Source organism: Anopheles coluzzii, chromosome 2 (assembly GCF_943734685.1).
Source record: "Anopheles coluzzii chromosome 2, AcolN3, whole genome shotgun sequence".
Classification (NCBI taxonomy): domain Eukaryota; kingdom Metazoa; phylum Arthropoda; class Insecta; order Diptera; family Culicidae; genus Anopheles; species Anopheles coluzzii.
In genome coordinates this window covers 53,418,922-53,443,689 of record NC_064670.1, presented here as the reverse complement: position 1 = coordinate 53,443,689, position 24,768 = coordinate 53,418,922, and the positions used below count along the sequence as shown (strand labels likewise).

Here is a 24,768-nt window from a genome sequence, read left to right as displayed (position 1 = left end):
AAAACAATAAAAAAAAAATGAAAAGAAAAATGTGTTCAAAGACATCATCCCTCATTCCAATATTTGACAATTTTAAGCATTGGTTGGCTTCACATGATATGCTGTGTGTGCTAGTGCATTGATGATCGTCCTTTGATTCATTATTATTATTATTGATTTTCACAAGTGCAACTAACTGTACTAAAAAACAATATAAAACCCGTGCGCGGCATGCAAACGATCGATCCAGCAAATAGCTCCAACCGTAAATCTATTCATACATCCACACGACTACTGGAGCGTAGATCAAATCCGGATTCGAACGACGGCAGTAGACAACGCGCAATGCATCAAGCAGCCAAAAAAACGGGAAGGAAAAAACAACCAAGTCAAGCACACAAGGCAAGGTCAAGCATTCGCCAATAACAGCTGAGGGAAAGGTGGGAATGAAGGACGTGGGGAAGCAACGTAACTCAAAGCGAATATATGATCTGGGTGAACGGATAAAAAAGACAGCAGACAAGCGATATCACTCCAGCTACCATGTGAGAAAAGCTGGCTGGATTGTACGGTACCCACAAGGAAAGAGTAAGGGGGAGAGAGAGTATCGACTTTTTGAACCACCTTTTTTATAACCATTATCCTAGACAAAAACCATGAGCACAAAACTCCAGAAAATCTGCCCTAATTTTGGTGAATTTCTTAAATGCCTTAAATGCCTTAAAAAAATTGACTTAAATGCGACGAGCACCCGACGTCGGGTGAACGTTCACACGACGTACACCCGACGTCGGAAATATTTGAAATTGTCGGTTGGGAATTTATTTTTACACTGGCGTCATCTAGCGGTGGCTAGCATATTTGATAAAACACGTGAAATATTTCAATAATTCAAAAATGAGCGTCAACGGTTGTTGTCTGCTATTTATTTGAACAGGGAAAATTGCATATAATTCAGTGAAGGTATCTTCAAGCAATTACAATGGTACTGCACTTTATTATAATAATTGTTGCATGAATAATAACTTTTTTATATGATAATAATAGCCGCTCCATCTCCTCCAACGATCGCTTCGAGTTATGGTGACTTTGCCGACAGATCCGAAACCAGTGATCGCCACTTCCGTTTCCTGACATATATGTTCATGTTCCCGAAGTACTTTTTCACTCTCTGGTCGAAACGCATCAAGGTAGCGACTTTTTCCTCAGTATTCGTTTTCAGCATCATGTGTAGCTTCTTGCCGCTCGGCCATTCGGAACTGGGCTTTCTTTCGATACTCGGATTATAATTTAATAGTGTTAAGATGTTGTAGATGCTAGAACACGCTTATACGACATCCAAAAACTACCGCATCAAGTCCACATTGATGCTGCATGGGAATTTTCGTTAGTTATGGTTAGTTATGTTATGATCAACCCCTTAAATATTCTATTGTTTATAATTCAAAAGTTACTTAAATGATGCATTGCATCAAAATTCATTAAAATTTTGTACATGTTTTGCTCAAATTAATAGCAAGCAGATTATCCCACACAGTAATGCATTAAAATGAAACGTCAGTGGTAATTGCCTTATAATCGCATATTAAAAAAATAAATAAAAACATAATACATGTGTTCTAGTATGTACTATTACAAATATTACTTCATGAGTTAAAATTCTAAAGGCCGGGGGACACTGTGCGTACTCGCAAGTGTAATTTTGATTTTCACTTGCGCATCTGGTGGCGGCTGGTGGAAGCTTTTTTTGGTCATCGAGAAAATGGTCATACCGGATCTCAAAATTAAGTAGTTTTTCATCGTTTTTTGTCACGAAAATGGATGCAATGTGTGCAGGACATGTGCATCTACTTTTTACAAAACTTTTTTGGTCGGAATCAATTAAAATATATGGAAAAATAACATATTTTCTGAAGCGGCTCCAAATTGTTTGGCAAAATGCTTCGGTCAGCCGTCGCCAGATGCGCTAGTGAAAATCGAAATTACACTAGCGAGTACGGACAATGTCCCCCGGCCTTAACGTTAGCGCTGCCGTGAGTTAGAATGTGCAAACTAGCGTTTTTAACCCATTGTGTCGTCCAAAACCTGTGACATAAGTGCAAAGATTGTGTACGCCTGTTTGATCACCTGTAGAAACACCAAAACAATAGTTGGTTTATAAACACATTCTTTCAATAAAACGAAATCAAAATTTACCTGGGTGAAGGAGTCACGTGTTACAACGAACAACTTGGCGGCAGTCAATTTCACCGGCCTCTTTGCTCGCATCATCAAGAAACACATGTCTTTCTGTCTGTTCAGCTTCTGCGTGTACCATTTGCTGTGGAAAATTGCGTCCGCTACTGCTTCGCTTTGCTCAATGAGCTCAGTGCCGAGGTAAGAGAAGGAAAAGGTTTGAAAAATACAGTAGCCAAATACGGCCATGGTAGTCAACAGCACATACACCTCATTGACAGCCTATAACGAAAGCATTCCGTGAGATAAAAATCTTTTTAGAAATTGAGATAAGGTAAAGGCCGGGCTACATTGATCGTACTCCGTAGTGTAATTTTTGTGAACGTGTACGCCATCTAGCGGTGGCGGGTTGAAGCTACATGCTGGTATAATTTATCTGTCAAAAAACGTTTTGGGTCGAGGAGCCTATAATTTTACCCAATGATGGATAGATATTGGAAGATGGGGAAAAATGTTGCCCAGCGCTTTGTATGAATGACGATTTGTCCACCAACAACAATTAACGGCTTGCTTTGTTCCAATTTGTAGGCGTTTATCAACATTTCAAACGGCATACAAGTAGCCTGGTCAAAACTTGATGAGACACCAAGCATGAATAATTTTGACACATAAATTATACCGACATCTAGCTTGCGCTGGTCGCCGCCAGATGCGCTAGTGAAAATCAAAATTACACTTGCGAGTACGATCAATGTAGCCCGGCCTTAACATTAAAAAATTCCATTAGGCAAGCATGAGTTCTTAACCATTTTAAGTTTAACTAGTAGATATTATTTTTTAAGTAGTCCTACTAGATATTAAGCCGGTCTCGTAGTACAGTCGTCAACTCGTACGACTTAACAACATGCCCGTCATGGGTTCGTTTGACCGTGCCGCCATACGTAGGACTGACTATCCTGCTATGGGGGATGATCCATAAGTCACTGAAAGCCAACCCCACAAGTGGGTACAGACAGGCCTTGACCGACAACAGTTGTTGAGCCAAAAGAAGAAGAAGTATAATATCTTTTAATTAAAAAAAAAAAAAACAGATTTAAACTGTAATGTTGCACAACATGCGTGCCGTTTTAAACATATTAAACTTCAACAACATGCCCGTCATGGGTTCAAGCCTCAAATGGACCGTACCGCCATACGTAAGACTTGACTATCCTGCTATGGGGGTAATCAATAAGTCAAAGAAAGCTAGCTAAGCTTACTTCATCAGTGGGTAGGCCTTGACCGACAACGGTCGTTGTGCCAAAGAAGAAGAAGAAGAAACATCAACAAGCGACTCTAAGAATTTGATCATAAGCATGATCGACCAAATCTTGATTGAAAAAAGCAACAACTTACCAAAGACAGCACGACCATACCCAGACACAGAGCCAAAATGGTCGATATGTAAAGTAATAACATCTGCAAACTCAATATTTCCTCCAGTGTTTCAGCCGATCTGTAGTAGAATACACACTATCATAGCTACTGTACGTACATGTTATTCGAAATGTATTTGTTTCTTACCTTAGCACAGAATCATGCAGAGCTATGAATGTTTTAAGCTTGCCATTCCATTCCTTTTCATTTCGACATTGATGCGAAAGCTCGTTGGCCAGGATTTGCAGGATTCGAAACATACAGGATGTGGCATACACAAGATTCCATGTGAAGGTTTCAACGAAAACCAAAGCAAAGCCATGCAACTCCAGCATCGCGCTTAGTGTTAAATTCACCGGCAACCAAACCCAAAAGTTTGTACGCAGGCCGGGGATAAAATAGCTGTAAAACAAATGTATCACAATTTCAGATTACAGTGTTTCAGGCTAATTTTAAGTTTTATTTGCCTTTGTATACTTTGCCTCGATCGGTGTTGAAAGCGGCACGTCGTACGAGCCCGTCACGGCATATTTAACCACTATGAACAACATTGGAAATAAGCCGTACGCAGCACAGTTGAAGCTTACTGTAGAACAGTAGTATTTAGTGAGCTTATGGGTCGATTTCGTTACATGTCCCAATATAGTTTGAATCTCCAGACTTGGATTCTTCAGAACGCTGCTGAACGAACGTTGCAGATCGTAAAACAGCTTCTCCCAACGACGAAAATGAATTGCGTAGAAGCACAACTTGCAGAAGATAAGGGAGAACACCATCAGCTCGTTAGCTGCCTTCATGAAACGTGTGATGTTGTCCTGGGAGCTCACAAGAAACAACCAGCTAGGGATAAGCCATATTACTGGATATATGGCAGTAACCAGCAAACCGAAGGAAGGAATCCTTTGTCCCGGGGAATCGTTCCAAAAACGAATGATTCCTAACAACTTTGTAGAGAGTTTTAGCAGCGGAAATTCACCTTGCTTACTCATAATGTCAATTTTTGCTGTTTTTTGAGGCACTGAGCGTTTAAATTGTTTTACTATTCACGAATGAATGCCGACGATTGACGATGAGTCTCCTTTTATATTGCTGCCAATTAAAACATCTGTAGGAGAAAAGGTATGAGAATGATAAAATATGTATCACTCTGTATTCCCTATTGTAGATCATGAAGGCCATACCTATTCTCAAGGTTGGTAAATGTGCTAGAAATTTACTGATTTAATTCCTAGCAATCCTTTCAACAACAAATCTACCAAATTGGCATTTTCCATACATGCCTAATTGGCCATATTACAGGGTTACCACGATTTATTGGTTGGTTCCCATCAATTTTTGGTGAGTTCCCATATTTTTTTGGTGCGTTCCCACGATTTTTTGCCCGTTTCCCAGAATTTTTTGGTCCAGTTGTATTGATATCCAATCGGAAAATACCAATAAATTATGGGAACGAACCAAAAATCTATAGGATACGATCAAAACATCGTGGGAACGCACCAAAAAATCATGGGAACTGACCAATAAATCGTAGGAAACCCTGTATTGTGCCAAGTGTTTCGATTGGATAGCTGAATAATTGGATGTGTTTGCCAATGTTCAAGCTAAAATAGCGACAGTTATTATTTGTTTTATTAAATTTAATATATTTTAAAAATGACCACAATTGCTTTGGTACCAGTTGGAAAGTGAAACAAATCCATAAATAACCATAATGGTGAGCTTGCATAACTGCTTAATTCTCATTTAAATGGATTATTATTTAAATGGTATATCTTTTATCGGTTGTATAAATAACTGTTACCAGTAAGGGTTGATCTTACGTGTTCATATTGGCGAAAACTAAGTAACGTAAAACAAAAATTATGAATAAAATATCTGGTATCCCTGTTCTATACGTGGATGATACCCACCATTCTTCGGGATCGCAACGCAGCTTCAGTTGTCACAACGAATTTCAATCACTTCATCCGCATTCGTCAGTTTCACAGAAAGTTCGCACCACCATGAGGCTTCCTGTACCGCCACCGATACAGACATGTATTCAGCTTCCCACGTAGATAAGGCTACCGTCGGTTGCTTCTTGCACATCCATGAAATAGCTCCTCCTTGCACCATAACGATGTTGCCAGTGCACAATGGGCAGTTTAGAACAAATTTCGGAATAAAAATAATTTTGCAGAAATTGTTAGTTTTTATCGTTTGTAGTAAAGTATTATGATAGTAAACAACATTTTATATGTAGTTCGCATCCATACCACCAGGTGGCGCTACATAAAATAGTGTTTTAAGAGATCTTTGCTTAGTTTTATTAATTTTGTGTGTTTTTTTTCTTGTATTTGTTGTTTCTAATAGTATAAACCATTTTAAAATATACTGTAATGTAATAATAATGAACTGTAATAATATATGAACAAAACACAATAATGTTGAATAAGATAATATTTTCTGCTTTGTACAGGACAATTGTACCTAATTCTCATCACTTTTACTCACAGGTAGTACATATATAAAAAAAAAATTACATACACAACTTTTTTAGTTTAGACTCATTAGAGTATCCCTCTCCACGGAAATTACATACACAACTTAGGTGAATGCTATTACAAGCTCCTGACGTCTAGTTCACATTTCTAAAGACACGAATAAAGGCATTTAAATAATTAGATAGAGCAGGTACATTGAAATAAAGAAGTTCCCAAATTCGTAATGAAAAGCAGCTTGTATTGTTTGTCTTTGGAGGTTAAAATTTTAAATCTGTTGTTTAAAACAAATATGAATTACACATTTTCCTGGGCATTGATATCACACAATATTCATCCAATACTTTGTCAAGGCCTTCAAGGCCTTCAATGGGGTAATAAAACTAAAAATCTGATGTTCTTGGTTTTACAACTATTCGAAAAAATCAGAATTCAACAATAGCTATAAACAAAGTATTTACCTCATTTGTAAAGTTAAACTCTGTGTTTGTTTTAGTGCGTGTAGCTACTGATATTGAACTGGCTAACGAACCAGAGGAATACAGCTCATAATACAAAATTTTCTTTCTAAATGCATTTTCTTTCTTGCAAAATATTCTTTGCAGCATACTCCCCTCTATCCTTATATTTAGTTTGTCATGACTCTTGGGAGTTTCTTCTCCCAAAACACCAAAAGATGCTGGTGCATTCATAACATTTCTTGTTATGCGTATAATTTTAGAATTATTTTCCTTACATCCGTCTTTAATTTGGAGTAGGACCAAAAGGTATTTGGTTATGATTTGCTTCATTATATTTAATGACAAAGTTAGGTTAGAATAGAAATTTACATATTAGATAAGTACATGAGCTGAAACTAAGATACACAGCTTTGTAATGGAAATTAAAGGTGATCAAAAGCACGTAGAATATATTTTTGTAGAATACAAGAAATAAGCTACACTAGGCACCTATGGAACCGCCTAGTTACGCATGTGTCTGTTTTTAGAAAAAGTTGATGTGAAAAAACTTCAATATAATTCGCGTTCGCAAACTTTCGCAGAATGATTCTTCACAGTTTGATAGTATATATATTACACTATTATGTAACATATATGAGACAACGCCATTCTACGCCACTTTCATAATGGCATCAAGTCAAAAATTAAAATGATAACAATTTTCACGGGGTTTCTTCAGTTAATATCGTATATTTTAGCATTAAATTAACTTGACTCAAAATCTTTAACGTATTTATCAAGTTGACTAAATATTCTTTTTAAAATGTCTAAACTTATCAAAATCGGTCCATATTTGAAAAAGTTACAAAGGTTCAAAGTTTTCCAAAAAAGTGAAGATTTTTCTACGTTTTTTTAACAAGTCTCGACTTTGAGAGGTCTTTTCTAGAGAACCAGAAAAGATAAAGAGCTCATATTTGGTATTTTTCTTAGTTTAACCCTTAGTATTAAAACCTATTATTTAAAATTGCGCTACTACAAAGTTGAGTTTTTGAATTTCATCCCGGCAAATGCCCATTGTGCAGTGGTGGATTTTCGTTCATCTGGATCAGATCCCCAATCAGCATCACAGTAACCGATAATTTTCGAATCTACATTCTTTCTGTAAGCCAATTTGAGATTAGAAGTCCCTCGAAGATAGCGCATGCTTCACTGCGTTCCAGTGTTTTTGTCCTGGATTTTTGTTGAATCGACTCAGCATGTTCACCGCGTACAGAATGTCTGGTCGAGTACTTTGTGCCAAATACATCAAACACCCAACGGCTTCTTGAAACGGCATATCTTTCATCGCAGCAGTTTCAGTGTTACTCTTCGGACTTTCTTCCTTGGTCAGCTTCTCGCTGTTGTTCATTGGAACTGTCACTGGTTTACATTTATTCATATTGAACCTCTTTAAAATAGATTCTATGTAGACTTTTTGATCCAACTTGATGGTGTCTTTTGTCCGTTGAATCCTCATACCTAGGCAGTGCTGTGCTGCTCCTAAATCCTTTATACGGAAACAACTACAAAGATGTTTCTTCAGCTGCTTTTTCCATGCCACATCTTTGCTAAAAATCATCATGTCGTCAACGTATATAGCAACGATAATGATCTTACCTCCTTTGCTGCCAACATACACGCAAGGATCGGGGAATTAGGGGACTTGGGGGCCCTAGGCGGAAAAAGTTGAGGCCCCTGTAAATTTTAACTGATGACCGGGAGGAGGGGGTACTGCCAGCTGTTGGGAGATTGAACAGTATACTTAAATTGTGGCGGAGGAAGGAGGTGGCCATGAGACTCCTATGATCATCGGTCACAGGCTCTAAAATTGTTGCCTGCATGGGGGGGAGGGTGCAAATGGTTCTCCAGCCACGGGGCCCCAACGACCATCTTTCCGAGGGCCCTTGACGCTAATACTCTGTCCACTTGTAGACTTACGGCATACTACAGACTAGAGATCTACGAGGCCCTTAAATCGGCCGGGCCCCAGGCGACCGCCTAGTCCGCCAACCTTTAGATCCGCCGCTGTACCACGGAAGCGTACGTTTCATCAAAATCTTCCCCCTTTCGCTGTGAGAATCCTTTGACGATCAAACGAGCCTTGTATCGAGTTAAATTTCCAGATGAATCGCATTTGGTCCGATACACCCATTTGCATTTTATCGCTTGTTTTCCTTTCGGGAGCGAAGTTAGCGTCCAGGTTTTGTTCTCCATCAGAGCGTTATACTCCTCCTGCATGGCAGTCCGCCATTCTTTGCTATCATCCCTAGCGAGTGCTTCTTGGTGTGAAACAGGATCAGCACCTGTTTCACTGTACATACCAGATGCAACTGCTACAAAGCCATCGACATCGTTTCCGGAAAACCCAAGAAAATCACTCGAATCGCCTTCAGATTGTACCATCGTTTCTGTACTATTCGTTTTCGTCGTCTGTCGTACTTTCATTGAGTTCACCATCGGTTTCTGCATCATTTTCTTCCAACGTGCTGTCTGATCCAGCATCAGGTGCAAAATTGGGAACCGCGATTTGCACAGGTTGGTTTGCAGCTTTTTCCTCGATGTCCAGTCTAACGAATGTTCTTCTTGGCTCTTGCATTGCTGTAACTTTCACGTCCGATGAACAACCTTCATCTATAAAAAATCCTTCGCGGCTGATGATCGCTTGCTTCTTTTTATAGTCATACAGACGATATCATTTCGTTTCTTCATCAAAGCCAGTCAGAACGCACTCATGAGATTTCGGATCCCATTTACGTCGCTTATCCTTCGGAATCATCACCATCGTTTTCGTTCCATACACACGCAGATGTGAAAGGTCAGGCTTTCTTCCATTCCTCGCTTCCTCAGCAGTTAAACTGTGTCCACGTGTAGGAGAACGATTGATAAGATAAACTGCTGTTGAAACCGCCTCCGCCCAAAAACCTTTGGTAATGTTTCCTTGGAACAGTAAACGCACCATTTCCACGATAGTTCTGTTGGCACGTTCCGCCAGTCCATTTTGCTGTGGTGTGTATCCGTTCGAAGTTTCATGGCGGATGTCTTCTTTCTGCAAGAATGTTGTTAGGGATTTGTTCATGTATTCCTTACCGTTATCTGTACGTAGTGTTTTAAGCTTCCTTCCGCTTTGACACTCCGCCATCACGTGGAATCTCTTGAAGACTTCGAAAACTTCTATTTTAGATTTCGTCTTGAGGAAATAAACGAATATACGCCTCGTCTTGTCAACGATGAACGTGATGTAGTATCGATGTCCACCAAGCGAGTGCGTTTCCATCGGTCCACTAATGTCCGAATGAACCATATCCAAGACATTTTCAGCTCGAGAAGCTTTCTTCGGAAACGGTAACTTCGAATGTTTTCCTAACGGGCAAACTCTGCAATCCGCATCGTCCATATTTTTCAATGTGATGCCGGTTGCCAATCCACCAGCAAGTTTCTTGAGATTCACAGCTCCCAGATGCCCCATCCGTTTATGCCACAATTTGAAACTTTCTGCTGTGTTACACGACAGAGCCTTCTGCATGTTCCACCTTGAACTGATTATTGTTGTGAATACTAGTAAGCACCAACTTGCCGCTAGGGTTATATACTTTACAACCTTTGGTGTTTGGTGGAATCGAACAGTACATCCCTTTTCTACCAGCTTTCCTACTACCAGGAATCAGCTTTACATCGCTGATCGTTACAGTCTCTTACATGCATTTCGATTGTATTATAGCAGTTCCACGAGCGACAACGTCCAGAGTTCCTCCGTTAGCAGCAACTCCTTTACCTGTTGCGTTTTGAAGGTTTCTCAAGAAATCCTTGTTGCTAGTCATGTGCGCATACGCTGCCGAATCCAAACTCCACTCGTTAGCTTCACTGTTTCCAAATGTTGATTGCACCGTACACAACGTTGTTCCTCCTTTTGGATCATCCTTGCAGAATTTCGCAATATGACCATACCGGCCACATTTCCTGCATTGCGGACCTTTTGACGAAGAAGGCTGCTGTTTTGGCTTGAAAACTTCACGACGTTTGTTAGTGGCTAACGTTTGAACATTTTCGTTACGTAGTGACGGCCTCTCTTGAAGAAGTTTTGTCTTCACATAGTCGCCTGTGATCGCCCAGAACAACAGAATTCTCCATAGCCAAGATCATCGGTCGATACTTTTCCGGTAAACCAGCCAAAAGAATCATTCCTGCCCATAAGTCGGGCAACTTGAGACCAATGGCATTTAGTTGGTTTGCCGTGGATATTACCTGATTCACGTATGAATTCATTGAGTCACATGAATCCAAATCAGACTTAATCAGCTTGTGAAGCAAGCCGATTTGCCTAGTGAGCCTTTTATTCTCAAACGCCATTTCCAATTTGTGCCAAGCAGATCGAGCCGATCCCCCGTCTTCAATATGGACATAGATTGTTGGGTCGAGTAAATGGATGAGCTTCAATCTGGCTTGCAAATCCTTTTTTTCGTCCACCGTTTTGAAAGTTCCATCCTTTTTTTGCACAGGTTTTACTACTTCCCAAAGTCCTTCGAGTTGTAAAAACTTTTTAGTAGCAAACTTCCAGGATGTCCAATTATCCCGACCGAGCAGACGGTCAATGGAGGGAATACTTGTCGAACCGACGAAACTTGACGAGGAATTGCTTGAGCTAGGAAGCGCCATTGTCACTAAACTTTCTAGATTCAAGTCTTCGATATTCTGGATCTTTAATAAACTTTCGAGTCTGGGCCCATAACCTGTAGAGAGTAGCTGTGTAAAGGTTGCTGGTTGGAACAAGACTATATTTCAAGAACCTCACATTAATAATCATAGCCTACTATTTTTCTCAAAGCTTGCTGTTCAACAAAAAATAAATTTGGATTAATGTTATAATACAAATAGCGTAATGATTTATGAATTAAAACATTATTCATTTATAAATTCCTACACGCTATAAATTCCTTTTCTATAATTCATTAAATCCTGAATTAGATTTGATTTTTATTAATTGCCCTTATACAAAGCGCCAAAAAGGTATTAAACAAGGTAAATATCATTTGTCATCATGTGCAAATAGCATATTCCCTAAGTACAAGTAAACATATTAATAGATTAAGAATGCATAAAAACTGTGACTCGAAACCCTGTATAGTTTATTGTTAATTGTATTATGGGTACAATCAAGAATTAATTGTATTATCATAGTCAAGATCTTATCGCGATCATCGCCATTGGCCCAAATCATAGTGGAGTAAGACTGTGCTTCATAGGATCATAAACAAATCGATGAAGCCCCCCGCCGTCGCTAAGTCTGCTTGAACCTGCAACTGTACCAAACACGACCCTCACCCCGTAGCATGAACTGACTGCGTCGTATCAAATAAATCGCGAAAGACTTTATAGGCCAGTATGACCGCGTTGAACGTTACGACAAATAGAAGATATATAGGACATGAAGTGCAAAACATATTTTAACTCACGAGGCTGCTGACCGCACCGAAAGAGCTCACAACCCCATACAAACACATTGCAAAGAAATACATTGCAGTGTGCATAAATAATGGAGTGCAATAACGAATATTACAACAGATATTAGATTATGTGATTCTACATCATTATTATGTTCACACGCTTCTAACATCAACAAACAGACACTCTATCATTAAATCCATTATTTATAGCAAAAAAGTTGAATCTTCATTCCTTCGTCGCTGTCAATCCCAAACGCACAAATTAAGGTATTTCATTTGAGATATTTTCGATATATTTTGCAAATCTTGCGTTTATTAGAGCACTGTCAATTACAATTGATTGGATACGCAATTGTATGATTCTCTACAATCCAAATATTTTAATTCACAGGGTTGTCCAAAAACTGTGACATCAATGTAAAGATTGTGTACGCCTGTTTAATCACCTACAAAAACACCAACAGGATTGTTAGTTTATAAAAAAAAACATTCAGTGCAAAGAATTCACAATTTACCTGGGTGAAGGAATCGCGTGTTACAACGAACAACTTGGCGGCAGTCAATTTAACCGGCTTATTTGCTCGCATCATCAAGAAACACATGTCTTTCTGTCTGTTCAGCTTCTGCGTGTACCATTTGCTGTGGAAAATTGCGTCCGCTACTGCTTCGCTTTGCTCAATGAGCTCAGTGCCGAGGTAAGAGAAGGAAAAGGTTTGAAAAATACAGTAGCCAAATACGGCCATGGTAGTCAACAGCACATACACCTCATTGACAGCCTATAACGAAAGCGTTCCGTGAGAAAAAAAATCATTTTTGAAATTGAGATAAGGTAACATTAAAAAACTCCATTAGGCAAGCATGAGTTCTTAACCATTTTAAGTTTAACTAGTATAATATCTAGCCGGTCTCGTAGTACAGTCGTCAACTCGTACGACTTAACAACATGCCCGTCATGGGTTCAAGCCTCAAATGGACCGTGCCGCCATACGTAGGACTGACTATCCTGCTATGGGGGATGATCCATAAGTCACTGAAAGCCAACCCCACAAGTGGGTACAGACAGGCCTTGACCGACAACAGTTGTTGAGCCAAAAGAAGAAGAAGTATAATATCTTTTAATTAAAAAAAAAAAAACAGATTTAAACTGTAATGTTGCACAACATGCGTGCCGTTTTAAACATATTAAACTTCAACAACATGCCCGTCATGGGTTCAAGCCTCAAATGGACCGTACCGCCATACGTAAGACTTGACTATCCTGCTATGGGGGTAATCAATAAGTCAAAGAAAGCTAGCTAAGCTTACTTCATCAGTGGGTAGGCCTTGACCGACAACGGTCGTTGTGCCAAAGAAGAAGAAGAAGAAACATCAACAAGCGACTCTAAGAATTTGATCATAAGCATGATCGACCAAATCTTGATTGAAAAAAGCAACAACTTACCAAAGACAGCACGACCATACCCAGACACAGAGCCAAAATGGTCGATATGTAAAGTAATAACATCTGCAAACTCAATATTTCCTCCAGTGTTTCAGCCGATCTGTAGTAGAATACACACTATTATAGCTACTGTATGTACATGTTATTCGAAATGTATTTGTTTCTTACCTTAGCACAGAATCATGCAGAGCTATGAATGTTTTAAGCTTGCCATTCCATTCCTTTTCATTTCGACATTGATGCGAAAGCTCGTTGGCCAGGATTTGCAGGATTCGAAACATACAGGATGTGGCATACACAAGATTCCATGTGAAGGTTTCAACGAAAAACAAAGCAAAGCCATGCAACTCCAGCATCGCGCTTAGTGTTATATTCACCGGCAACCAAACCCAAAAGTTTGTACGCAGACCGGGGATAAAATAGCTGCCAAACAAATCATCACAATTTCAGATTACAGTGTTTCAGGCTTATTTTAAGTTTTATTTGCCATTGCATACTTTGCTTCAATCGGTGTTGAAAGCGGCACGTCGTACGAGCCCGTCACGGCATATTTAACCACTATGAACAACATTGGAAATAAGCCGTACGCAGCACAGTTGAAGCTTACTGTAGAACAGTAGTATTTAGTAAGGTTATGAGTCGATTTCGTTACGTGTCCCAATATAGTTTGAATCTCCAGACTTGGATTGTTCAGAACGCTGCTGAACGAACGTTGCAGATCGTAAAACAGCTTCTCCCAACGACGAAAATGAATTGCGTAGAAGCACAACTTGCAGAAGATAAGGGAGAACACTATCAGCTCGTTAGCTGCCTTCATGAAACGTGTGATATTGTCCTGCGAGCTCACAAGAAACAACCAGCTAGGGATAAGCCATATTAGTGGATATATGGCAGTAACCAGCAAACCGAAGGAAGGAATCCTTTGTCCCGGGGAATCGTTCCAAAAACGAATGATTCTTAACAACTTTGTAGAGAGTTTTACCAGCGGAAATTCACCTTGCTTACTCATAATGTCAATTTTTGCTGTTTTTTGAGGCACTGAGCGTTTAAATTGTTTTACTATTCACGAATGAGTGCCGCCGATCGACGATGAGTCTCCTTTTATATTGCTGCCAATTAAAACATCTGTAGGAGAAAAGGTATGAGAATGATAAAATATGTATCACTCTGTATTCCCTATTGTAGATTATGAAGGCCATACCTATTCTCAAGGTTGGTAAATGTGCTAGAAATTGACTGATTTAATTCCTAGCAATCCTTTCAACAACAAATCTACCACATTGGCATTTTCCATACATGCCTAATTGGCCATATTGTTGTGCCAAGTGTTTTGATTGGATAGCTGAATAATTGGATGTGTTTGCCAATGTTCAAGCTAAAATAGCGACAGTTATTATTTGTTTTATTAAATTTAATATATTTTAAAAATGACCACAACTGCTGTGGTACCAGTTGGAAAGTGAAACAAATCCATAAATAACCACAATGGTAAGCTTACATAACTGCTTAATTCTCATTTAAATGGAATATATCTTTTATCGGTAGTATAAATAACTGTTACCAGTAAGGGTTGATCTTACGTGTTCATATTGGCGAAAACTAAGTATCGTCAAACATAAATTACGAATTAAATATCTGGTATCCCTGTTCTATTCTTACATATATCTTAGACCCTTACTTATCTAACCAACGCATTCACATGTACACTCGTTATAAATGATACAAGTTGTAATTATCTAAGTCAGGGGTCTCCAAACCTTAGTTCGCGGGCCGCATTGCTTCGCAAATATCAGTGTTATTATTATTATTATTATGATGATTATTATTATTATTATTATTATTATTATTATTATTATTATTATTATTATTATTATTATTATTATTATTATTATTATTATTATTATTATTATTGTTATTATCAATATTTTTATTATTATTATTATTATTATTATTATTATCATTATTTTTATTATTATTATTATTATTATTATTATTATTATTATTATTATTATTATTATTATTATGATTATTATTATTATTATTATTATTATTATTATTATTATTATTATTATTTTTATTATTATTATTATTATTATTATTATTATTATTATTATTATTATTATTATTATTATTATTATTATTATTGTTCTTATTGTTATTATTATTATTATTATTATTATTATTATTGTTATTTTTATTTTTATTTTGATTTTTATTATTATTATTATTATTATAATTAGTATTATTATTATTATTATTATTATTATTATTATTTATTATTATTATTATTATTATTATTATTATTATTATTATTATTATTATTGTTGTTATTTTTATTTTTATTTTGATTTTTATTATTATTATTATTATTATTAGTATTATTATTATTATTATTATTATTATTATTACTATTATTATTATTATTATTATTATTATTATTTTTATTTTTATTATTATTATTATTATTATTATTATTATTATTATTATTATTATTATTATTATTATTATTATTATTATTATTATTATTGTTATTATTATTATTATCAATATTTTTATTATTATTATTATTATTATTATTATTATCATTATTTTTATTATTATTATTATTATTATTATTATTATTATTATTATTATTATTATTATTATTATTATTACTATTATTATTATTATTATTATTATTATTATTTTTATTTTTATTATTATTATTATTATTATTATTATTATTATTATTATTATTATTATTATTATTATTATTATTATTATTATTATTATTATTATTATTATTATTATTATTATTATTATTATTATTATTATTATTATTATTATTTATATATTTATTTATTTTCGTTTTCGGGCAATGGGCCTAAATAACCGATACATATTCTTAATTAGTAAACAACTTAAACATAAATAACACTAGACCTTTACATCTGACATCTGAAATTAATATCTACGAAGGCGAGAATCAGGGATATGAAAATCTGCAGATGATTCAAGTCTGTTGTAGCAGACACACATTTTAATTAAGGGGTCGTTGGCGCCAAATGAAGAAGATCGAAATGGGATCCTGATTAAAGGCCTGCTTCTAAGGTCCCTAGTAGGTGCAGAAAAGCTGATTAGATTGAAAATTTCAGGTACACCATTTCCATTTAATAATATATGCATGATAATACATTGAGCATTCTTTCTCCTGTGTTCTAAAGTTTCGAGACCAAATAACTGACACCTAACATGGTACGAGGGGCGTGGCATTTGGTTTGACAAAGGAAGACGACAAACATAGCGCGTGTCACCTTTTTCTGAACTTTTTCTATCATGTCTATATAGGTAACTTGGTTTGGACACCAAACAACGCAAGCAAATTCTAGTATAGGATGGACTACGGCACAGTATAACGATTTAAGACAGAAAGAATCTTTAAAGTCGGAAGAAGCACGTAGAATAAAACCTAACGCATTTAACGCTCTTGACACGATTGTGTGGAAATGGCACGATCATATAAGTTTACTGTCTAACATTATTCCTAAATCACGAACCACAGTCATGACCAATTTTGTAATTAAAAGTTATTGGAATCCTTTTCCTAGAGAAAGTAATGCAGGTACATTTTTGTATTTTCACAAACATTTCGTTGTCATGGCACCACGCGAAAAAACAGTTTACGGAATCTTGAAGCTTTTCGCAGTCATTTAAATTTTCAACAGCAAGGAACATCTTAAGATTGTCTGCATATAGTAAAACATTGATGTTGGGAATAGCAAACACAATATCGTTAATAAATATAATAAGTGGCCCTAATATGCTTCCTTGTGGAACACCAGAAAAGTTACAGAAAGGGTCTAAAAAAGTTGTTCCAATTTTTACATTAATGCAACGGTTCATTGGGTAGCTTTCTAACCATGCTAAAAGTTTTGAGTGTGCACCATATTTCAATAATTTAGCAAGCAATATGTAATGGTTGACCTTGTCAGAGGCAGCGCAGAACTCGATATAAATGACATCATCCTGGAGGATGGATCATCCCTTGTCAATACTGGAGTAGCAAAATTGGAGCAAATGAAGTAGGTGTGTTTCTATCGAACGTTTAGGCATGAAGCCGTGTTGCATAACAGAAATAACAGGCAGGAAAGTGTAGGACATGTGGCGGAACATAACATTTTCAAACAGCTTACTACAATCACATAACATAGAGATTCCGCGATAATTACATACATCAGATTTGTCTCCTTTTTTAAAGACAGGGAAAAACTGTGCCTCGAAACTCTGTATTGTTTATTGTTAATTGTGTTATGGGTACAGATGTAAAATAAAATAAAACGAACCGCAAATGATAGTCAAGATCTTATCGAGATCATCACCAATGGCCTAAATCATAGTAGGAGTAAGACTGTGCTTCATAGGATCATAAACAAATCGACATAGCCCTTCCTTCTCCCCCCCCCCCCCTCCCCCTCCACCATCGGTCGCTACCAAACACAACACTGGCATTTGCTTATTTGAAACATGAATAGTGTTTGAAACAAGATTCTTGTTATTGATTTATTTCACATTTCCATGTGAAAGTGGTAAAATTACCGTTTGCGGTTCCTGTTGGACAAAAATAATCAATAGGGGAATTTTCTCAAAGTATTAATTACTACTGGAATAAAATATAGAAAATACCACTTAACAACATGCCCACCATGAGTTCAAGTCTGATAAGGACCCGCGCACCGTAGCAAGGACTGACTGCGTCGTATCAAATAAGTCTCGAAAGCCTTTATAGGCCAGTATGACCGCGTTGATCGTTACGCCAAATAGAAGATATATAGGACATGAAGTGCAAAACATATTTTAACTCACGAGGCTGCTGACCGCACCGAAAGAGCTCACAACCCCATACAAACACATTGCAAAGAAATACATTGCAGTGTGCATAAATAATGGAGTGCAATAACGAATATTACAACAGATATTAGATTATGTGATTCTACATCATTATTATGTTCACACGCTTCTATCATCAACAAACAGACACTCTATCATTAAATCCATTATTTGTAGCAAAAAAGTCGAATCTTCATTCCTTCGTCGCTGTCAATCCCAAACGCACAAATTAAGGTATTTCATTTGAGATGTTTCCGATATATGTTGCAAATCTTGCGTTTATTAGAGCACTGTCAATTATAATTGATTGGATACGCAATTGTATGATTCTCTACAATCCAAATATTTTAATTCACAGGGTTGTCCAAAAACTGTGACATCAATGTAAAGATTGTGTATGCCTGTTTAATCACCTACAAAAACACCAACAGGATTGTTAGTTTATAAAAAAAAAAAACATTCAGTGCAAAGAATTCACAATTTACCTGGGTGAAGGAATCGCGTGTTACAACGAACAACTTGGCGGCAGTCAATTTAACCGGCTTATTTGCTCGCATCATCAAGAAACACATGTCTTTCTGTCTGTTCAGCTTCTGCGTGTACCATTTGCTGTGGAAAATTGCATCCGCTACTGCTTCGCTTTGCTCAATGAGCTCAGTGCCGAGGTAAGAGAAGGAAAAGGTTTGAAAAATACAGTAGCCAAATGCGACAAATGTTGTTAGCAGCAAAATAAAGTCATCGATGGGCTAAAACAAAGAGGTTCAATAAGAAAAGATTACTTAACAACATATAACTGCAACTTACCAAAGACAAAACAACCATCGACAGGCATAGGGAAAATATGGTCGATACATAAAGCAAAAGCATGTGTCCGCTAAGAATTTCCTCCAGTGTCCCAGCCGATCTGTTACAAAAAAAACACACTTCACTGTAGCATCTGGAGGATTTTGCGATTTGATTTTATTGTCCACCTCAACACAGAATCATGTAAAGTTGAGAATTTTTCAAACTCTACTGTCCATATTCCTTCATTCCGTTTTCGATCTGAAAGCTCGTTGGCCAGGATTTGCAGAATTCGAAACATACAGGATGTGGCATACACAAGATTCCATATGAAGGTTTCAACGAAAACCAAAGCTAAGCTATGCCACTCCAGCAGTACATTTAGTCCTAAAGTCACCGGCAACCAAACCCAAAAGTTTGTATGCAGGCCGGGAATAAAATACCTGCAAAACAAATTATCACAATTTCAGATTACAGTGTTTCACTAATTTTAAGTTTTATTTGCCATTGCATACTTTGCTTCGATCGGTGTTGAAAGCGGCACGTCGTACGAGCCCGTCACGGCATATTTAACCACTATGAACAACATTCGGAACACACCGTACCATGCACAGTTGAAATTTACTACATAACTGTAGTATTTGGTAAGGTTATGGGTCGATTTCGTTACGTGTCCCAATATTCCTTGAATTTCGGGGCTCGGGTTGGTCATAACCGAGCTAAACGCAATTTGCAGATCGTAAAACAGCTTCTCCCAGCGTCGATAATGTATTACGTAGAAGTACAACTTGAAGAAGGCAATAAAGTACAGTATTTGCTCGTTGGTCGCTTTTATCAGTCGTGTTATATTGTCCTGCGAGCTCACTATGAACAGCCAGTTTGGGATAAGCCACGCTAAAAGATACAATATAACTGCCAGTAAACCAATAACTGAAATCCTTTGCCCCGTCGTTTTGTTCCAAAAACCAACTATTTTCAATAGCTTTATGCTGAGGTTTATTAAGGGAAATACACCTTCCTTGCAGCTAGGCTTCATTTTGAGTTAAGAAACACAAACTGTTTCACTGTAAACTAAACACAAATGAGTGTTTTTAAGACACTGATTCCCCTTTTATATTGCTGATAATTAGTGCTGTTGTAGTTATTAAGACGTCATCTATCATTTACCAGGTAACGCCCTGTCTCCTACAGCATAACAAACGATGGATCTACATTTTTTCAACATTTATAAAGTTGTTGGTCCCTATGCGTTATGCTGCATTACAAGCCTGCCTACCAGGTGTTATCCGATACGGATAGCATATCTATGCATTACTCAAGCAAGTTCATCTTGAACGTACTGCTCTCTAGGTTCTACTGCTCTTTCCCCCAATGCTTGAGTCCATGCTGATCACTACTACACACAACGAAATGGAATAATTATACGGTAAAGCTTCACATGTTAATAAACGTTTCAAACGGTAGTGCAAGTTTGTTTATTTAAGAACGAACTACAAAGATGATTAGTCCTTGTTGAATGTTTATTATCTTGATAGTTGTTGGTTTGATTCATCATTCCACATAGAAGAATCTCGATAACCAGAGAAAGACTTAATTATCAGTTTCCATAATAATTGCAGCACAAAGAAACATATAGTCTGAGTCATTTATAACTTAACTGTTGCGAATGTTTAACAGTTAACAGAATGTTAACAGTTTAAACAAAGAGTAATTGCACGTTTTAAAATTAAAATGTTTAAAGACAGTGGTTTCAACTGTTTTAATACTCTTATTTGATAAAAAAAATAACAATAATAAGGCGTTTTCAATACATTGATGTCGACAGGGGTTATGTGTGTAAATAATTTGTTGAAGCACATGTCCTGGGCGTGGAACAGTGTGTTCGAGAAAGGTGCCGCAGATTCACCATTGCATCCAATGAATACAGATATTATTATCAACGTTTTCAAGCATCATGCCGTAGTTTTGGCATTGTTTAAGAACGATTTGGGAAAGTATCCCACGGTTTTGAGATAAAGTGTGAAATCCTGCATTTTCATTTAACTCTATGGAATACCAAGAGATCCACTTAAGTATTCTCACAAACGCGATTTTATGCAAACTGATGACTCTACTCTCACAAGTAGTGAAAATGTCAAGTAGAATGTTTAGCCAAAATACAACTGGTCACCCCAACTCGTTAGTTTCTAGTAACCATATGAAATGAAAGTAGATTTAATGTATTTGAAGGTACTTTTGAACAATTCTTTCATCATTCTATGATTTTTTTTATTTATTGTTAAAATTCAACAGCTCACTTTAGACACCATTAAATTGAGAAGCGATCATAAATTTATAAAAAAATCATTAACATTACTTTAGGAATTTATATTTTTTACTTTGATTGACCTTTGCATGATGGACCATATCGTAAAAGCACAATGAAAATTTATGAAAATAAATAAAACATAAACAAAATTAAGCGTTATTTAATGCTAAACTTTGTAAAAAGTTTATTTAAATATTAATTTTATTATACTTTGTTTTTTTTTTAATTGCTGTTTGCCCTACGTATTCAACTGTCTGCTTCCAAATAATGAATTAGACTATCACAAAGCTTTTGAGTTGTTTTCCAAGGAAATTTGTTTTTTTCCTGAAATTGTTTGGATTTGTCCCACGATTTCTAAAGCGTTTAAATAATCTATTTTAATAAGCATGGAACGTTATCAATAAACTATCGGAACTTGAGAAACGAACATTAAATACATTAAATACGAATTCAATCCAATACAGGAAATATGCATAAAATACCTTGAGAAACCCTGGGATGAAGGAAACAAATTGAAAAATTATCAAACAATAAATTGAACTACATAATTTTTTTTTTATATAAAACCATAAACATAAAACCTCTGCAGTGGCGTCAAATTTCAAATTCAAATAATTTCTATGTAAAAATAATGGTTGGTTCAATTGCACGAGTTTGAAACTCATCAGTAAACCAGTAATTTTATTTAAATTTCTAAGTGTTGACTATTGATGTAAATATAGCTTAATTCTTGCCAAGCTACAAACTGGATTAAGCAAGACAAGCGTGTAATATGATTTATTGAAACATTTTTTTTAACATCAGCAAGCTACATCTAACCATAACCTGTAGAAGCTGTTATAAAACATCACAGTGTATACTTTCAGGCGCTCCGCAAAATCTGACGATGATGGTTATTTAGATTTTGATCTACTAAATTAACTACTAAAATTCATAGCAAAACATGCGCTCGTTCACAATGATATTGTGCTATTGTGATGTCGCACGCACTGCTTAGATAAAAAGTTTAATTCGCAATGTCGTCCAGAAATTGGGACATCAATGCAAATATAGTGTACGCCTGTTTCATAACCTACAAAATATCAAAACAGCAGTTAACTGATAGAAACTATAGCTAATAACATATAAGGTTCACGCCTTACCTGGGTGAAGGAGTCACGTGTTACAACGAACAACTTTGCTGCAGTCAATCTTACCGGCTTCTTTGCTCGCATCAGTACGAAGCTAAGATCTTTCTGTACTTTTACATCCTCCTCATACCATTTGCTATTGAAAATCCCATCCGCTACTGCTTCGCTTTGCTCTATGAGCTCAGTGCCGAGATAAGAGAAAGAAAACATTTGAAACATACAGTAGCCAAATGCGACAAACGTTGTTAACAGGAGATAAACATCTTCGATGGCCTAAAATAAATGCAGGGGTTGAGATGAACTTCTGCTAGTAACATAGCACAGCAACTTACCAGGGTCAGCACTACCATTCCAAGACATACAGCCAAAATTGTAGAAACATAAAGTAATAATATCTGACCGCTCAAAATTGCCTCCAGTGTCCTAGCCGATCTGTTACAAAAGACACAGCACTACAGCTGAAGAAAACATTATTCAAACAAAATTCATTTAATACCTCAGCACAGAATCATGCAGAGCTATGAATGTTTTAAACTTGATGTTCCATTCTTTTTTATCCCGACTTCGATCTAAAAGCTCGGTGGCTTGGATTTGCAGGATTCGAAACATACAGGATGTGGCATACACAAGATTCCATGTGAAGCATTCAATGGTAATTACAGCAAAGCTATGACACTGCAGCACCATATTTTGGGCTAAATTAAAGGGCAACCAAACCCAAAAGTTTGTACGAAAACCGGGGATAAAATAGCTGCAAGACAAACAGAATTAAATTCTAAATTAAAGTTTTTGGGCAATCTTCAAATTTATACTCACTTTCCTTCAATCGGTGTTGAAAGCGGTACGTCGTACGAGCCCGTCACGGCATATTTAACCACTATGAACAACATTGGAAATAAGCCGTACGCAGCACCGTTGAAGCTTACTATAGAGCAATAGTATTTAGTGAGCTTATGGGTCGATTTCGTTACGTGTCCCAATATGGTTTGTATCTCGAGACTGGGATTGTTCACAACGGTGCTGAACGAACGTTGCAGATCGTAAAATAACTGCTCCCAACGACGAAAATGAATTGCATAGAAGCTAAATTTCAAAAACACTATACAAAACACTATCTGTTCGTTGATCGCCTTCATCAAACGCTTGATATTGTCCTGCGAGCTTACTATAAACAACCAGCTAGGGATAAGCCACATTATTGGGAACACGGCAATCAATAGCGCACCGAATGTCGACATTCTTTGCCCAGATGATTCATTCCACAAACGGATAATTTGTAACATCTTAGTGGAAATCTGAATTAGAGGAAATGTATCTTTCTTACTGTTGCTATCCATTGATAATGTGAATTTACAAACTGTTGCACTGTGTACTGACCACAAAAGAGTGTTTCTGCGACTAACGAGTATTTCATTTTTATATCGCAGCCAATTAGCAAAAATATCGGTACATCATTCGCCTACCAATACTTTCTTGTATATAATCGATCGATGTAGCTATACATACTCTCATCGCCTGTAGCTATGCAAGTTGCATTCTTTTAAGGTATAATTTTAGATATGAAGCTCCCTTTACTTTCTTCCAACAATCCATAATTGGTCACATTCTTATGATACGTGTTTTAATTGGAAGATTTTGTTGTCTACTCACTGCGTGGCTTCAGGCAAAAAACTGCTCCAGATGTTATTGCTGTGTTCAATCGAATCTGTAACAAAGTATCACAACTGCATCACCAGGAATATATCAAGTCAAGAATGGCCTAATTGGACGTATAACTAACCAGTCGTTCTAACAGCTGATGAATATCACATTTTTTTCCAATCAAATAAATACCATTAGCTGAAACCAGGGGTCAGCAAAGTATGTCATGGTGTAAAGGGATTGAATTGATACATGGTTGAGGTTTATTGTGAAAAATTGAATAGTTTTCAAGCATTGATAAGGAAAATATAAATTACGACTACTGAATTACCTACTGTAATGGTAATTTAAGCTCTGTATTTTAGTAATAAGTGGACTACGAAGTATAAAATATGTATATTTCTACTTACTTAGTATTTTCTATCTTAGCTTTCGTATCCAAATGATATATAATACTTTGTCTACCCTGCCTTCAATGCAATCAATCGACAGTAGCCATAAAACACACGCAAAAAATATCCTCTAGATTAACATAATCAATTTCGATTATCTGATCAGTAAGGATATTCAAATAAGTTCTTTCTGTAACTAATATGTATACGATATTGATAGACTGATTACAGGGACGG

The 24,768-nt window shown here is 36.5% G+C and overlaps 3 protein-coding genes across 4 annotated transcripts; all 3 read right to left on the bottom strand.

Moving 5' to 3' along the window:
• Positions 1–922: 922 nt before the first annotated feature.
• Positions 923–4,711, bottom strand: LOC120953677 (odorant receptor Or2-like). The gene is made up of 4 exons (XM_049606095.1): positions 4,048–4,711; positions 3,718–3,972; positions 3,550–3,649; positions 923–2,436 (listed from the first exon to the last, which is right to left on the bottom strand). Exons 1-4 carry the CDS (start codon positions 4,557–4,559, stop codon positions 2,041–2,043), a joined length of 1,263 nt encoding a protein of 420 aa, XP_049462052.1. The 5' UTR covers positions 4,560–4,711; the 3' UTR covers positions 923–2,040.
• A 7,605-nt stretch (positions 4,712–12,316) lies between these two features.
• On the bottom strand, positions 12,317–24,244 carry LOC120953194 (odorant receptor Or2-like). 2 transcript variants are annotated; one of them, XM_049606096.1, is made up of 5 exons: positions 23,315–24,244; positions 13,580–13,834; positions 13,412–13,511; positions 12,486–12,746; positions 12,317–12,416 (listed from the first exon to the last, which is right to left on the bottom strand). In XM_049606096.1, exons 1-5 carry the CDS (start codon positions 23,833–23,835, stop codon positions 12,351–12,353), a joined length of 1,203 nt encoding a protein of 400 aa, XP_049462053.1. In that variant the 5' UTR covers positions 23,836–24,244; the 3' UTR covers positions 12,317–12,350. The 2 variants fall into 2 exon arrangements, with proteins under 2 accessions (XP_049462053.1, XP_040228872.2); XM_040372938.2 differs by lacking the exons at positions 12,317–12,416; positions 12,486–12,746; positions 13,412–13,511; positions 13,580–13,834 and adding exons at positions 22,361–22,440; positions 22,511–22,771; positions 22,831–22,930; positions 22,995–23,249.
• On the bottom strand, positions 18,530–19,361 carry LOC120953670 (odorant receptor 22b-like). The gene is made up of 4 exons (XM_040373826.2): positions 19,249–19,361; positions 19,082–19,181; positions 18,763–19,023; positions 18,530–18,690 (listed from the first exon to the last, which is right to left on the bottom strand). Exons 1-4 carry the CDS (start codon positions 19,359–19,361, stop codon positions 18,625–18,627), a joined length of 540 nt encoding a protein of 179 aa, XP_040229760.2. The 3' UTR covers positions 18,530–18,624.
• Positions 24,245–24,768: the final 524 nt, after the last annotated feature.